General features: G+C 34.7%; 1 protein-coding gene across 1 annotated transcript in view; it reads left to right on the top strand.

Moving 5' to 3' along the window:
- The first annotated feature begins 775 nt into the window (after window positions 1–775).
- UBL3 (ubiquitin like 3) overlaps window positions 776–17,330 on the top strand; it is a 94,937-nt gene continuing 78,382 nt past the window's right edge. Inside the window, exon 1 of the mRNA XM_044668281.1 lies at window positions 776–1,317. Within this exon, the coding sequence (XP_044524216.1) occupies window positions 1,291–1,317 (27 nt within the window). The 5' untranslated portion in view covers window positions 776–1,290. The remainder of the gene's footprint in view (window positions 1,318–17,330) is intronic.

A 17,330-nucleotide genomic window follows, 5' to 3' on the forward strand; every position in this document is an offset into this window, starting at 1 on the left:
GGGGAGGGAGGGGGGCACTGAGAGGTAGGGAGGGTGAGGAGAGGAGGAGTGGGGCGGCAGAACTCTCCACCGTGTCCCCTACTTCAGACTCAGGCAGCAGCAGCAGCAGCCGCCGCCGCCCGCTGGAGCCGCCATGTTGGTTTGAGAGGCGATGACAGGAGGTGGCTGCTGCGTCTCGGGCTGAAAAGTGGAGGCGCAGCAGCAGCAGTTAGGGGAGGAGGAGGAGGAAGAGGACCAAGTGCTGAGAAGAAACCGGAACAGGGCTGTGTAGAGGGGGTAGAACTCCGGCTGCTCCCAGCGGTGTCCGGCCTTGATCGCCTAACTGAGGGCTAGAAGCTTGGGGGAGAACGGGAGAGGAGAGTAGACGAGGACGAAGCGGAGAGAGAAGAAAAGAGTCCTGAGAAGCTGGAGACGATGACTGCCCAGACTCGGTTTGGCTGCTGCTGCTGCCTGCAGGCGACGACGGCAGCCTAATCCTCCGGGGAGTGTGGGGTTTCCTGTCCTTCCGGGCCCAGTCCGGCCCGGTCCATTCTGCCTTGGTCCGATCCTCTCCTAGTTCTTACCTTTTCCCCTCCCCCATTTCTCTCTTATCCTGGGCTTTCGGTTTTGCCACCCACAAGTTAAAGGTTCTTTCAGCCCTTGTTTCTGGTTCCCCCACCCCCAGCCTCTGGAGTGAAAGTTGAGCTGCAGTGTCCCTCCTCCCTGCCCCCCCCCATATTCCAACCCCCCCCTTCCTCCCCAGGTTTTTCCATCTCCGCGTCTCCCAGTTCGGGAGTTGTGCGTGTTCCTGGGTGCTCTGGGACTGGTCCGGCTCTCCAGCTATTTCTTCCTCTGCATGTGTATCTACATAGTTATCTATGTACACATCGGGACATTTTTTCTCCTGCTTAATGAGGACTTGACTCGGGAGCCTCTGTGAATCATTCTCTGGGCTGGGAAAGGAGGAAGGAAGATTTAACCCCCTCCCACCCCACTTCATGTCCATGTCTCATTCGGCTGGGTCTACCTGGCACGGTTGGTACTGTTGCTGCTGCTGCTGCTGACAGGGATCTGCTGCCATCTCTGGAGTTTTGCTCTTGACACAGCTAGAGACAGTTCCTGTGGATTTTTCTTTCTTTCTTTCTTTTTTTTCGTCAGAATTCTCCACCAATCCACCAATCTTTTTCTTAAAACAAGTTTCTTTTAAAAGTACATCACCAACTTAAGTCAAAACTGGTAGAGGAGCTATTTTTGTGGCTTGAAGATCTCTGTATTTTTGTTTAATCATCAGGGTATATATCAAACAGCAAGATGTCCAGCAATGTCCCGGCTGATATGGTAAGTGAAGGATGTGTTATTATTTGTTTATGATGATATTTAAGTCTTATTTACTTAGGAAGGATGTTGGGTGCAAAGGGGCTGTTTTATGGGAATAATTGAGAAACCACAGCGTCTGGTGATTTAGAGTACTTAAAGTTGTAGTCTTTGATTTTTTTCCCCCTCCTTTTCTACCGGTGTTTTTGTTTTGAGAATCATAAAAAATTGGAATAGGGAGTTTTAATAGAAAAAAAATTGATCTTCCTATTTCCTCTAGATTCAAATATAAGAAATACTTCTACCTTAATGCTTCCGAAATTGTGGGTGACACCTGGCAGATCTGGAGAATTGATATACCATGGTAGAAATTGATCAATAAGGAAAAATAAAATCGTACCTTTATAACACAATAAGTTCATTAATGCAGTAGGTGCAAATTTGACATTTTCCAAGGACAGTGAAGTACTACTACTTATTAGTTAAAATTATATTATAGTGTGTATTACAGTTGTAGTTTGCTGCCTCTCCCCCCACCCCCATTTAAGGTTGATATGTGTCTGAACAAGAGGAATGCTAAGCCATTAAGGAAATCTCACAAAATAGGACAGTCATGTTAGAAATTTACATGTTTTCCACGACTTCCTATAAATGTATCTTAAAAAATAAACAATATATTATTAAAACTTGCCATTTTTAATATTTGAAACAAAAGTTCTCCTTTACTTATGCTTTTGTTTTTTAAAGGTTAAAGCTGTGACTTTGTTGACTAACTAGAATGGCTTGTAGGCTCACAGTGTAGCTTTTTGGTGTGAAATTACATGCCATTTGCAGTAATAAAGAAAAGTATGATAAAAAGCATAAAGATGAATAATCTTATTTAAAACAGATTTGTAGATAATATACATAAGCTTATAACCTTGTTTTTGAAAGGTGGTAGTATTTAGTTGTTTACTGTATTCCTGTAGAAAACCGTACCTGACTCATTAAAAGCCAAGAAATAAATAAATAAATGCTTGCACAGCAGGAAACTGCCTGGGCAGATTTTTTAAATGGGAAAAAAATATTTTAGTACATGTTGACAATTGTTGAGCTCTTCTCTTGGTTTTCATTTAACCTAAAGTATAAATGCAGAATAACTATAAGTTCCTGCTTTAGTTGGCCTGAGATGGAAATCTCTTTTCTAGGCTTCAAAAAGGTTCTTGCATTCTCCTTTAATTTCCCTCCCAACACCATGCACACGTCCTAAAGACACATAACAAAAGCACTCTTCTCTGGTAAAGGATGCCAAGACATGTTATCTTTCACTCTTCTGAAGTTGACTTAGAGGGGTCTCTAGGTAGTGCTGTTTCAGTGCTTTTTCTCTTGTTTGGTAGTGAGTAGTACTCTGTTGATCTGGGAAGGATTGGAACTCCAGAAAAAGGTTTAATCTTTAAAATTATCATAAAAAATATATTTTTTGCATTAAAAGCCACGTTTTCTTTTTCCTGGAAGAAGATATAGTGAAACAAACACGCAACCAAAATAATGTTGCTATTATATCTAGGCCTGGAGATTACTGTTGGAGAAAAACTGTAATGTGCGTAGCATCATGTACAATATTGTTTGTCCCTGTTTCAGATGACTTGGGAATACTGTTTCTTGGTCAGAGATAGAAAACGGAAGATGCAGGTCAAATACTAGGATTAGGAAGGAAGGAAATAGGGTTTAATTTACTTTTCTGCTGCATTGCTAATCACTTTTTACATTTGTCAATTAAACTTAGTTTGATTTATCTTTTTTTTAGATAGACATTATTGTAAGGTCTTGGAGTTTCTCTAGTGCTTTGAGATCCTTTGATTAAAGGCGATGTGCAACAAGGACAAAGCAATGTTATGTAATATGCATATACTACCTTGATGTAGATGTTTGAGAATAGGCACTATGGACCAACCCAAATTAACTTGTTCAGAATGTTGTTTGTTTTTCTAATTGTTTGAGGGATCTTGAGATTTTACATCATTTAAAGATGTTAAGATACTATTTGTCGTTAGAAATATAAGACATTGCTTAATTGTATTCCTTAATTTAACAGTAATCCAAGAATCACAACCCAAGTTGCTTTGTGAAATAAATCATGTTTAAATATTGATTAGAAGTTGTAGATTGATTACTTCTAGATTTGTTAGACTTGTTGGATCAGTAATTTAACATCAGTTTATATTTACATTGATTATTCAGAAACATTGGAAGCTATTTTCACACATGACTGAAATGAAAAACTAAAACTATTCCTCTGAAACTAAGTTGTGTTTTATTGCAACAAAAATTCCTAACTTGATTAGCACTCATACTCTAACTGTATTATATGCTACATTCTAGTAAGCTTTTAAGCATGAACCACACTGGTGAATTAACATACTTCAGTTTCATTTCATCAGATTTCAAAAAGACCTACACAAAATTCTAATATTAGAATAATGCATACTATTTAGAAGGTAACTTTTTCCCCCCTCTAAAGTAACTTCTTTTTAAAAAAATTCTCTTACATTGTAATAATAATAAGTGCTCCTTATCTGAGAAAATAGTGTTTTAGGGACAAAGTGAAGCTATGGAGCATTAAGTACTGTCATATTTCTATCATTGATAATTCATTCTTGAAGTTCAGGAATGAATGTTAAATCTACTGATCAATTTTTAAAACATCATTTAAAAAAGGATAAAGTTGTACTGTAAGACAATACATTTTAAGTCTTGATTTTGAATTTTTTGTAAATTTCATGACTTAATTTATTAAAATTTTTTTGGTCACCACACGGTATACTTATTTTTCCAACACAAAATGAAGGTTGCTTCTTAGCATAAGATCTGTGTTTCTATGAATAAGATTTTTTTTGTCACTTTCAGTTGTGGTTTTGGCACTTTCATAATAGTGTTTGCTAGTACAAATTGTTGTATCTTGCATAGTGCTTTATAAAGTAATTCAAGTAATTTTATCTCAGTTAACCCTTGCAACAACTTTATAAAATGTGCTTATACTATTATCCTCATTTTACATATGTAGATACTAAGACTCAAAGAGTAAGGTCATGTGGCTAATTTTATCAGTATTAACTTCATTCTTTCAGTATTTTATTTACTTAAAATGTTTTTAGATACTGGGTCATTTGACCAAAGAAGTTTTAGCACTTTATTTTAAATTAAATGCTGAAATCTTGGCTAGCACCTTATTTTTGAAAATAATTTGATTAAACATAAAAATTAGTATGATAATTTGGAAATGAACCATATAAATATTCTATATTTTTACTTGGAATTTAATGCATCATGTTGGTTGTTCTTAATGATAGTTTGAATTATTTTGAAGATTGTAGGTCGTCAGCATAAGACTATTTACTATCTGTCAGAAGGAACATCAGTGATGGAGACAGGAATATAATTCATCTTTTTGAGTTGGAAGTAATTCTCCAGCAAAATATTTATATTTCCAAGTAGAGCTTTTTGTATTCTGTTTTTAAACTACTGGGCTAATCACTGGACTGCAGTCCCTTTTGGGGAGAGGAGCGGGAATTAGATTTGATGCAACTCTGTCCTTTTAATGTCTCTTCTGTAAAATAACACTTGCCTATCTATGAGAGGAGCTGGGTATTAATAAAAGAAACCTGGTAAAGTATTTTTACATCTTTGATGAAAAGTTCCATATAGTGTTGTTTTTGTTACTAATAGTGGCTAGCTGAATGTAACAATTACGTTTTCTATGTTAGCTCTGGAGTGATAGAATATGAAATTGATTTGAATTTGTAGTATTATTTGGGGCTTTGTGCTTTATTTTTTTGGTCACTTTTGGCTATACTGCATTTCTATTTCATGTAAAGAAGAAATTATTGGAGCCCTCTAGTGGACAAAATGTTACTTTGTGTAAATGATGTTAAATTGGCTGAAATCCATGCTAATTTTTGGATAAAATATCTACATTTTAAATATATTTAACTAAATCAGAAAGAAATTAATGATCTATAGAACAGAGAATTTTAATATACCAAGTAACCATGCTAATTAAGATACAGAACTAAACGTTTTTGCTTTCTTCTCTCCCCTTCCCATCTCAAGTTCTAAATATATAAAGTATAGTCTAAATACTCTCTATAAATATAGATTGAACGATCTAATAAATACTATGAGTTTAATTACTTAGAGTTTTACAAAAATCTTTTTAAAATTATTTTTGGGGTTTTACAAACATTTTATATATTTTAGATTGTTATTAGTAAAAAAGATAGCAAATATTCATTACCCTTATATTTTATTGCTTTTCCTTTTCTTTTCAATTGGAATATTGCCCAGTCTCATCTTCTATGTGAAGCCTTTCTTGCCACCCCACTAGCACATTCTTTACTATATTCTTATGGGGCAAGCCATGCAAATATTATATCCTAGTTTTAACTCAACAAAATTTAAGTAATTTGCATATGGTGGCATGACTAGTGAGCACTGCAATCAGTGCTAATACCCAAGTACTCTTAGAGTACTATTATACTAGAATTGCATATAGTGAGTGCTCAGAAAATAGCTTTTTTCCTTAAACTTAAATTATTTTCTTTGCTACTAATGAGAGAGATAAGCATTTCCCCCTTTAAAATGTCGATGTTCACTATGGAGTATAAAACTATGTTCATATTATCAGACAATCATAAAGGAAACAATACTTTTTTGGGTCATGGGAATATAAACATAGACCTGCTAGAAACCCCAGCATTTTACAGATGAGGAAACAGAGGCACATAAATGTTAATGGCCTGTCCAAGTTGCACAGGAAAAAAGTAGCAGAGTCTCAATTTGAACTCTGAATCTTTGACTCCAGATCTTAATATTTAAAACTTGAAGCATATCTATAACTGAAAACTTTAAATTGATTTTAAGAGACTAAAGTATACATTTGATTCTTTAAAACAATTTTCATTCTAAGCAAGAAAGGTCAGAAATTGTATATATATTAAAACTTCAACTATTTAGAATCCTTTGGGTTTTGGTCATTCTACATAACTGGGTTATTCAGAGAAACTGGAGATTTGTCCCTTTTAAATACTCTAACTTAAAGAAAAAACCCCCAATATTTTACATGGATGTCTTTCTAAAAGTTATACTGAACATTATTACTTCTGATGAGTTAGGGTTATAATTAGTAATGCCATTATTTTACTGTGCTGTCATATACATTACCCAGTTAGATATACTTTTAAGCCCATTGAGATGGATATTACTATTTATCTCTAGCTAACTGATTTCAGACCACTACACTTTTTGAAAACAAGAATCTGCTTTTTATATTTTTTCTTTCTCATCTCTCTGTATCCATTACTTCTATTTGTTGTCTGCATATTTACCTATGGTGATAGCTCTTATGATATCCACTATATTGCTTCTGAATCTTCTGTGGGCTTTGAATTATAACTAACTTTGTGTCAGAAGAAATAGGTTCTGAGCTCTTCTAAGTGTATGATGTTTAATTCATGGATATATATATATATACACATATATATATATATACACACACATACATGTATATATATTAGATTCTGTGGGGTTTCTTTTTTGTTGTTTGTGCTATCTTTCAGCGATGTGAAGTTGTCAGAAGAATTTTGGATAGTTAAGGTGGTACTATGTATCATTTGTGTTTTGGTGGGAAAATGGACCACTTTTTTTTTTTATTAAAAGTTGGGTTTTTTGTTACTTTTTTTTAAATCAGAGAGAGTTTTAACTTATTGGAACATTGGGTTCCTTTCATCTTGCATATCTCAGTACTTCAATGACTTTTGATTTAATCAGTACTTACATTCCTTCCACCTAGGCAGATCATAGCCCTTCTATAATTTAATAAAAGATCCTTGAGTATTGCTGTAGCCAATGTAGTTATGAGCTTTTCCAGGTTTAGGTAAATTGTTATTCCAATGTCCACATACTGGACTTATGCTTTTATATAATATAGAAACAGTTTTGAATTCGATTATTTTGGAGTGTTTTTTTTTTTTTTTTACATAGGAACTCCTCAATAGTGATTTGGGTTTTCCCTCTCATACGCTTTCATTGACTGGATTTAAAAAAAAAAAACCTGATTAATCTTCTGATTCTCTTCTTGTCCGGTTAGAGTTTATAGTGACACAAATGGTAACTAGAAGTAGAGGAAGAAGATAAGGATAAACAGCAAAGGTAATCTTTATTCATCCCCAATTGTATAAGCTTACCTAGCTACAAATACTATTGTTTCCAGTCTTTGGTTTATTATTTCATCAGGTATCCAGAAGCCCAATATTAATCTTTTAACTCAGAACCATTGATCCTATAGTAATTACACTGGGGAAATTCACCTGAAATTTAGATAAATATTAATTTAGTATCTTTGTGTATAGAGACCATTATAATTAACTATTTTTTATTTTGTTTTGCCATATAGGGTCTAAGTAGGAAAAAAAGAGAAGTGATGAGTGGAAGAGTTGGGGTATGAGTAGTTCTTCGGTGGAGGGGCCGTAGGAGAGAATGTTTTGATTCCTGTTCCTTCTTTGTTAAAAGTAGCTAATGCTCCCCCACCCCAAAACCTCAAAAAGGCTGTGTGGGAGGTAGCATTTTGTTCTGTGGTAGGCTTATAGGAGAAACCTTGGGCAGAAGCAACAGGTGGTGTCAATAAAAAGGGAAGTTGGCAAGCTAAGCTGGTTGGTGAGGCTGGGGCCAGAAAAGAAAGGGGTGGTGCTAGTAGGTGGCTCAGTTCATTTAGAGCTAGGCTAGAAACAGGAGGTTCTGGGTTCAAATGTGACCTCAGATATTTCCCAGCTGTGTGAACTGAGTAAGTCACTTAATCTTCATTTCCTAGTCCTTCTCTTCTGCTTTAGAACCAATACACAGTACTGATTTTAAAATGGAAGGGAAGGGAAGAGGAAGGTGAAGGGGAAGGGGAAGGGAAAGAAAAGTGAAAGAAAAGTGACTGGGAAACCTTCTAGAACCAAAAAATATTCCTATTTTATGTAGAAACCTGTGAACTACTATAGATTTTTATTCTAACCCTCTACAGGCCTATTTCAGAACATGAGATTCATAAAATTGTAAGATGTATTTTGGATGTAGGGAACATGAAGAGTAAAGGAATCTCCAATTATTCCATAGCTAAACGGTGGTGAAGGAGAAATTAATCAACCAAAGCATCAATCTCTAAGCATTTATTAGGTACTTAACATGGTAAATGATGCAGCCACAAAGAAAGATAAAAAACACAGTTCCTTAAGGAACTCCCCAACTATAACTATGTACATATGATATTTCTCTCTTTTCTCTCTTGGAATTATGAAGTAATTTCCCAATAAAAACATTGTTACCTTCCAGACATTTACTAAGTGTCTAGTATGTGCAGAGCCAAAAGTTCCCTACTGAATTGAGTTGATCCTGTGAAGGATTCATGAAAAAACATACAAGATTGCTTTAAAATGAGAAAGTATGGATGGCTTATGATTTTGCAGTAAGTACCCTGATGAGATTATAGATTTGTTGGAGTGAGAAAGATTTCAAAGATTAAATAAAACAATCTTCATTTTCATATAACTCATTAATTAGTGGGGTAGGGATTCTTAAACTTTTTTTGGTATTATATGATTAAAGGAAATGCTAAATTTCATTTAGAGGCTAACAAATATCAAGATTGTAATTTTTCCTCCAACTAAGTTCAAGGATTCCTTAAAATGGAAATCTTGTAATAGAGAAATATGGGACACAGAAATAATCATAATATATTTAAGTTCTGTATAAGATTTTGTCAAGTAGGAAAGGAGGATAAAGGAAGATCCTAATTAACTGTATGGGAATAGGAAAGGCTTAATAGAAAGCAAATTATTGAGTTGTATCATAAAGAATGAGCATAATTTTAAGATGTAGAAATAGGTAATGTATTTCAGGTATAGAAAAAAGTATGAGCAAAGAAATGGCATGAAGTTGAATGTGTGCAGGAATAGTAAGTGGATAGCATAATTTAGCTAGAATGTAACCCTTGGGAAGAGTAGTGTGAGACGAGTGTGGTATTAAAGAACTTTGAATTCCAGGCCCTTCATGATCAGATTTTTGCAAAAGAAAATTAACATCAGTATAAAGGATGGATTTAGAAATAGAATAGAAACTGAGGAGGAGATAGTTAACCAGGTTCCTAACATAAATTTTACAGTCCAGAATAATGCTATACCTAAGGAATATTATGAATTAAATAGGTTTTTGGTGTTGGCTTCTAAACCCAAATACTAAATATAAGATTGTTTCTGTGTAAAATTTATTCAGAGTATCAACCACTGGCTGAGGTCCAAACTAAATAGGATATAACCTAATTGGGAACTGCCACTGCTACTGTATCAATCTACTTTTCTAATTGTAAAAATCATAACCAAATACAATACCAGTACTTGGTAATTTATAGAAATAATAATATTTTAATGATGAAAGATTTAGCAATGGGATTCTATGACATTTAAATTTTCTGTAGTATTTACAACATATTTTATGTGGGTTTGGCACATAATACATAAATTATTTAAAAATTTTACCTTTTAATATAATTCAAGTAAAACTGGCATATGATCATTCTTATCATAAGAAGAAAATGTTCCTTCTGTTAAAGAAATTTTTCAAAGTTGGAAGGTATAATGTGTCTATATAGTTAAATTCACTTGACAATTCATCGTGAGCCAACAGAATCTTAATTCATGATATATAAAGTATTTTCCAAGCAAAATGATATTTTTTTGCTATCAGTATAACCATTTGGTTATTCTTACCTTAGAAAGATGGATGATCGCCTAGAATCCTGAACAGTATGAAATCAGAAAAAGATATTTTAGGATTAGACACTTCTTTTCAGTCTCTGCAAATTATGTTGTGGTCACTGCCATGACATTCAGGGTTTTTTTTTTTAGTATTATTGTAATTCCCCCTTGTAATAGTCCTTTGACAGGTGGGCTTTCATATTAATTTTAAAGAAATTGACTATTTTTTGAATAAGTACAAATTATTTAAGCTCCTTGAAGGCTTTTATTTTACTAATTTATATCATCAGTGCCTTGAAGATATCTTTTTAATATATAATCATCCTTCTAAGATTCATCATCTCAAACATCTAAACTCCTCAGTGATCCTTTCTTCTTGTTCCACAAACGAAGTAAACTGTCACTCCATCACTTCCATTGTAATTTTAATCTTTATTTCAGTTTAATGTCCTACCTTTTATTAAAGACATTTATGTATATGTGCTATTTTTTCATGGTAATCTACATTTTCTTTCTTTCTATACATTTCTGCACCTAGCTTAATATTTTGCATGATTCATGATTTTTAATTGATCTGATCTTAAAATCCATTAATTTCTTAACAAATTGCAAAAATATCATTCTATCTTGCAAGCTACCATCTGATTAATTTGAACAAAATAATGCTTTTATTATGGTATTTTCCCTATTTAAGACCCCCACAATGGCTATTTATTACTTATGTGATAAAATATAATTTGGCATTCAGGGCTCTCCTTCAAATAACTTCCATTTTACCTCTCTCCAACTTAGACTTTCTCTTCTCCTAATACATATCCTTCAATTTATTTAAGCCAATAGTTATCATTCTACCTGTCTCCTAAGTCTTTCCATTAAATCATGTCGTTTTTCCTCTTTTAGAATGACCTCTTGATTCCCACAAAAATATTCAACTTTCTTCCAAGTTAAATTCATGATTTACTTCCTCCAATAGACCTTTACTGACTATTCCTTAGAGGCAGCTAATTGGTTCTGTGGATTGAGGCAGGGCCTGGAGTCAGGAAGTCACTTAACTTCTGTTGGCCTAGGAAACAGTGAAGTGGCCCAGTGGATGGAGGACTGGTGCTAGAATTAAGACCTGCATTCAAATATGGCTTCAGACATTTAAGAGTTGTGCGACCTTGGGCAAGTCACTTAACCTCTGCTTTAAACCACTGGAGAATGAAATGACAAGCCATCCAAGTATCTTTGCCAAGAAAACCCCATGGACAGTATTGTCTACAAGGTCACAAAAAGTCAGATTGGAGTGATTGACTTGAGCAACTATCCCTGCTTAATTGTGATTTAAAAAAAAAAATCCTACATCATTCTTAATTTGTATCATATAATGTAACATTTGATTTTATGTTACCTTCTGTTCTCTAATTGTTTCATATCTGTAAATCTGTTTGTAAACTGAAGATTTAGAACTGTAGGCTTTGAGCTAGGTTTTTCTATTTTTTGTCTTCTATATTGCTTTGCAGAGCAGGCATAGAATAGAGTTCATTTGTATGTACTTATATTCACATGCTACCAAATACGTTTTATTTCTTAGCAGCTTTGCTTGTAAATACTTGTGCCTTTTTTATATCGAAGATATTTGATCAGATGTATATTTACTCATGTTCTTTTTATCTCAATTCACCCAAAGTTAATCAGATTTTCAATTACAGTGTAAGATTTGAAATGAGAGAGAGAACATTTTTTTTCTAGATAGGTTGAATACCAGAATTTCATTCATGCTTTTGATAGTAAAGCAATGTGTATTATTATCATGTTTGGCAAACTGAAAATAATGGTAGTGAATTATCCAAATAAATTTCAGGATGAGGTAACTAGTATATCAGCATTCATTATAGCTAATTGACAAGTACATGTATGCCATCTTGTGCACACTCTCATCCTGTGGTTTGGATATGGAGTTTAAATACATTTTTATGAAATTGATAGTGAGTTTTGTTTTCTTTAAGAATGTTCTTCTGTAAGAACTTAAAAAAATTACGAGGTTGTAAAGCCTTTTAGGGCAAGGATTGTGATTTATCTAAATTTTTAAGTTCACCAATGCCTGTAATAATGCTCTATGTATTGTTGTTCACTTGTGACTCTTTTTTTTTATCCTGTTTGTGGTTTTCTTGGCAGAGATACTGGAATGATTTGCCATTTCCTTCTCCAGCTCATTTTACAGATGAGGAAACTGAAGTAAACAGGATTACATGACTTGCTCAGGGTTACCCAGCTAGTAAGTGTCTTAAGGCCAGATTTGAACTCAAGAATGAGTCTTCTTGACTCCAGACTCAGCATTTTCCACCTAGCTTCTTTAAAGAGGCTAAATGACATGCTTAATATAGATATATTGTGAGTAATCACAGATCTGGGATTCAAACAGAAGATTTTGATTCTAAGGCTTATATTAATGATGATGTGTTTTTATTCAACTTCATCTGCACAACTCTTTATTGGTAATATATTATGGACCACTCATACTCGTGATATGTTTCTCCATTGGCTTTTAGGACCTTCAATTTTAATCTTTAGAGTTTGGTATTCCATAACTATATCACCAGGAAAATATTGACATAAAGAGAAAAAAAAACTATAGTTATATCCTGAAAAATAACACTGACAATAGACTACACTAAAGCCTGGTTTAGGAAAAATTACATAAACTTTATGTGTACCTTTTGTGATATGTGTGTTTAATATATATTATTCTTTTCTCAGCCTTAGATACCTTACCTGCAAAATAAAGTAAATACTTGCACCACTCATCCTAGAGAATTGTAGGGAAACTGTTCCACAAACCTTAAAGTGCCATGCAAATGGATGTAATTGTTACTGTTGGTTACATTACTCCTTTCTTTTGTAGAAAACATAGAAAAAAATGCCTGATATAGTTATCTTATTAATGTTTTATAGATACAGAGAGATTATGGTTCTTAAAAAAAAGCAAGATGGAGTCATAATATTTTATCTGGTTTTACATGAATGAAAATTCCTGTACATCTTAATGAAAATGATGTTGTTACATTGAAGCCACACTATAAAAGAATAACCAGATTTCCCACAAGTTATGTATTCATTTTATGCATATAAAACTAAGTAAAATTTAAAAAACAAGTATTTACTACCTTTAAATACCTATAAATGTATAAATATGAAAAACATTCATTTTCAAGGAGCTTACAGTCTAATAGAAAAGAAACTAACTTGTGCAAAGTGAGACTTTGATAGGAGTGCTATAGTATATATATCCTATTTTCTTCAGTGACTCTTCTGAACCTTTTCATTGTTTCTCAAACCTGCCATGGCTCTCCCTCTACTCTCTCAGCTGAGAACTTTATAATTTAGAGAAAAATTGAGGAATTGAGGCCATTTGTCATGAGTTCCCTCTTCTTCATCTCATATCACTAATATGCTTTCTGCCCTTTTTTCTTCCTTCACCCATATCTCACCATGAATGGCTTCTCTTATTTTTTATGAGGCTAATACTTGTGATCTCATTCCATTATGTCACCTCCCGTATCCCCAATCTTTTTCTAAAACTCTTTCTACTATTTTAATCCTTACTACTAACAAACATGCCTGTATTATCACCCTTCCTGAAATAAGTCTAATTTGATCCTTCCATACTTGCTAATTATCCTTTATCTCTTCTGTCCTTTGTAGCTCAACTTCTTAAAAAGACCATTCTCAATAGGTGCCTCCATTTTCTCTTCTTAACTCCTTATAATGTAGCTTCACATCTTATCATTTCCACCAAAAGTGCTAACTCCAAAATTACTAATTTTCTCTTAGTTGTTAAATCCAATAAACTTTTCTTAATCCTCATTCTCCATGACTTTTCTGCAGCCTTTACTAGTATTGATCTCCCTTACTCCTTAACTCTCTTCTCTTTAGATTTTTGGAATACCACTCCTAGTTCTTTTCTTACTTCTCTGATCACTCCTTCTCTTTCGCATTTGCTATAACCTCCTCCAGATCATGCCCTCTAACCTTAGGTGTCCTTCAGGGTTCCATGTTGGGCCATTTTCTCCCTCTATACTACTTCACTTCGTGATCTCATCATCTTCCATGAATTTAATTACCACCACTATGCTGATGTTCCTCAAGTCTATTCTGTCCTAAACTCTCTGCTAACTTCTGGGCTCACATCTCAATTGCCTTTCAGATATTTTGAATTAGTTGCCCAGTAGACATCTTAAACTCAATATGTCCAAAACAGAACTCTTGATTTTTCCTTGTAAGCCTTCTTTTCCCTCTTCCCCTATTACTGTAGAGAGCAACACCATTGTCCCAGTACCTCAGGCTCACAATATAGTCATCCTGGACTCATCTCCCCACCTCCTACAATATCCAATCTGTTGCCAAGGCCTGTTGACTTCTCCTTTTCAATATTTCCAAATATGCCCCCTTCTCTCCTCTGAGACTGCCTCTAGTCTAGTATAGGCCTTCCTCACCTCACGCCTGGACTATCGCAATATCTTGCTCATGAGTTTGCCTGCCATAATTCTCTTCCTATCTTCAGTACATCCTCTATTCAACCACTAAAGTGATTTTTCCTAAAATGCAGGTCCAGTCATATCACACATCTCCACTCCCGCAGTGGCTTCCTATTGACTTTCAAAGCCTTCTATAATTTAGCCCGATCTTATTTTTCCAGTCTTGTTATATTTTACTCCTTTTTACATTCTCTCTTTGATCCAGCGACACTGGCTTTCTGGCTTTTCCAGGAAGAAGACACTCCATCTCTTAGCTCTGGGCATTTTCTCCATATCTGGAATGCTCTTCCTTCTCTACTTTGCTTAATGACCTCCCTCATTTCCTTTAATTCCCAAATAAAATCCCATTTTCTATTGGAAGCTAGTCCCAACTTCTCTTAATTCTAATACCGTCCTTCTTTTATTTCCTATATATACCCTATGAAATTTGCTTTGCATGTTGTCTTTCTCATTGGATTGTAAGTATCTTGAGGGGAAGGACTGTCTTTTGCCTTTTTCTGTATCCCCAGCCCTTAAGCACAGTGACTGGTGCATGCGTAATAGGTGCTTAGTAAATGTTTATTGATTGATTACAGGAAAAGAGCTCTAGGAAAATTAGAGGATAATGCTTTTAACAGGGGTGGGGGGTGTGGAGGAGTGGTGTGGAGGGAGTCTTCATTTGTTTCTTGGCTTGTGTTGCACATGTCTTTACTTTATCTGCATAGGATAGAATACAGTGGTGTCAGGAATATTTCTTTGTGATATATATGGAAAGAGTGTCATAAAATCAGTAGTGATAATAATAGTACTCACATCTGTATAGACTTTTAAATTTATAAAACACTCAACAACAACCCTATATGGTAGATCTTTCAGGGATTATTATCTGGCCTTTTTTTCAGATAGAAAAACTCAGGCTGAGAGAAGTTCAGTGACTTGCACATGATTATACCATAAATAATTGTTGGAGCTGGAATTTGGACCATGGTGACCTGACTTGGAGTCTAGTAAACTTTCTACCATTCTTCCTCTCAAAAGAGTGTTATTAACCTGTAAAATGTATTAGGGAAATTAAGTGAGCCAAAATAAGTTCTAATTGTCTTTTCAAAACCAACGTCTATAATCCTTTTAAAAAGAAGTATTGTTTTTTCATAGGTTCTTTGAAATTCCTGAAATATACTATGTTTATCTGTAAATTGTTGTTCAGTCATATCAGTCATCTCTGACTCTTCATGACCCCATTTGAGTTTTTCTTGGCAAAGTTACTGGAGTGATTTGCTCCATTTCCTTCTCCAGCTCATATTACATATGTGGAAACTAAGGCAAATAGGGTTAAGTGACTTTCCCAGAGTTATACAGCTAGTAAGTGTCTGAGGCTAAATTTGAACTCTGGAAAATGAGTCTTCCCGACTCCAGAGCTGGTTCTCTATCTACTGCTGCCCCTATCTGTAAATATATTCAAAATTTAAAAAACAAACAACTAAAGAAAGTTTAAATATTGGGCAAGAATTTCTTGTACAAAATGTTATCAGGTTTTATAGTTCTAGTAGTATACAGAGGATCACCATAGTTCTGATTAATATAGAGTCAAGTTAAATTTGGTTTAGAAAGCTCCCTAAAATTTTTATTGGTATTAGATTGTAAGCTCCAAGAAGTCAAGAACTGTGTCATATCTAAATTTGTTTTTCCCTTAGCCCCTAAAAAGGTGCTCCGGATGTGGTTAAGTACAGTGATCCATCACCTATTTGGGAGTTACGTTCCAGGGCCTCCCATGATAGGTGAAAATCTGTGAAGTAACGGCATTGCAGCCAGAAGCTTTAGAAGGCGAGAAAGTTTGGGTGGCATAGGGCTTGAAATAAATCCAAACTTTTATGAAAACTTCACAAAAACACATTACTGCAGAGCAACACTACACACAGTGATCAGATCAGTCTATATGAAGTAGAAAAGGAGAGATACTGAACTTATGGGCATAGTGCCAGAGAGCAAATAGACTGAAGTTACAGTCACTAAGCCAATCAGCGCCCAGGATACAGAACACAGTGCTGTGATTGGTTGCCTTTCATTCCATTAGTTAATAGTTTGCTGTGTACAATCTCATGTTGGCAAACTTGTACAAGTGTTAGTGGCATACTGCATTTCCATTGTGTACAGTATGGTATTCATCTGCAAAATCCCATGATAATAGTGAAAACGCCAGGATACAGAATTAGATTTTTTTTTTTAAACCTGTGATACAATAAAACTGTGGTAAGTGAACTGCAGTATAGCGAGGAACTTCTGTACTTGTTGACCATGCTGTTTTTTTTTATTTTAAACATTTATTAATATTTATATTTTAGAAAAGTTAACATGGTTACATGATTTATGCTCTTACTTTCCCCTTCACCCCCTAATCTCCCCCCTCCCCTGGCTGATATGCATTTCCACTGGTTTTAACATGTGTCATTAATCAAGACCTATTTCCAAATTGTTGATAGTTGCATTGGTGTGGTACTTTCGATCCCCAATCATGTCCTGATCAACTCATATATTCAAGCAGTTGATTTTCTTCTATGTTTCCTCTCCTGCTGTTCTTCCTCTGAATGTGGGTAGCGTTCTTTTCCATAAATCCCTCAGAATTGTCCTGAGTCATTGCATTGCTGCTAGTACAGAAGTCCATTACATTCTATTTTACCACAGTATATCAGTCTCTGTGTACAGTGTTCTTCTGGCTCTGCTCCTTTCACTCTGCATCAATTGCTGGAGGTCTTTCCAATTCACATGGAAT

Source organism: Gracilinanus agilis, chromosome 3 (genome assembly GCF_016433145.1).
Source record: "Gracilinanus agilis isolate LMUSP501 chromosome 3, AgileGrace, whole genome shotgun sequence".
NCBI lineage: Eukaryota > Metazoa > Chordata > Mammalia > Didelphimorphia > Didelphidae > Gracilinanus > Gracilinanus agilis.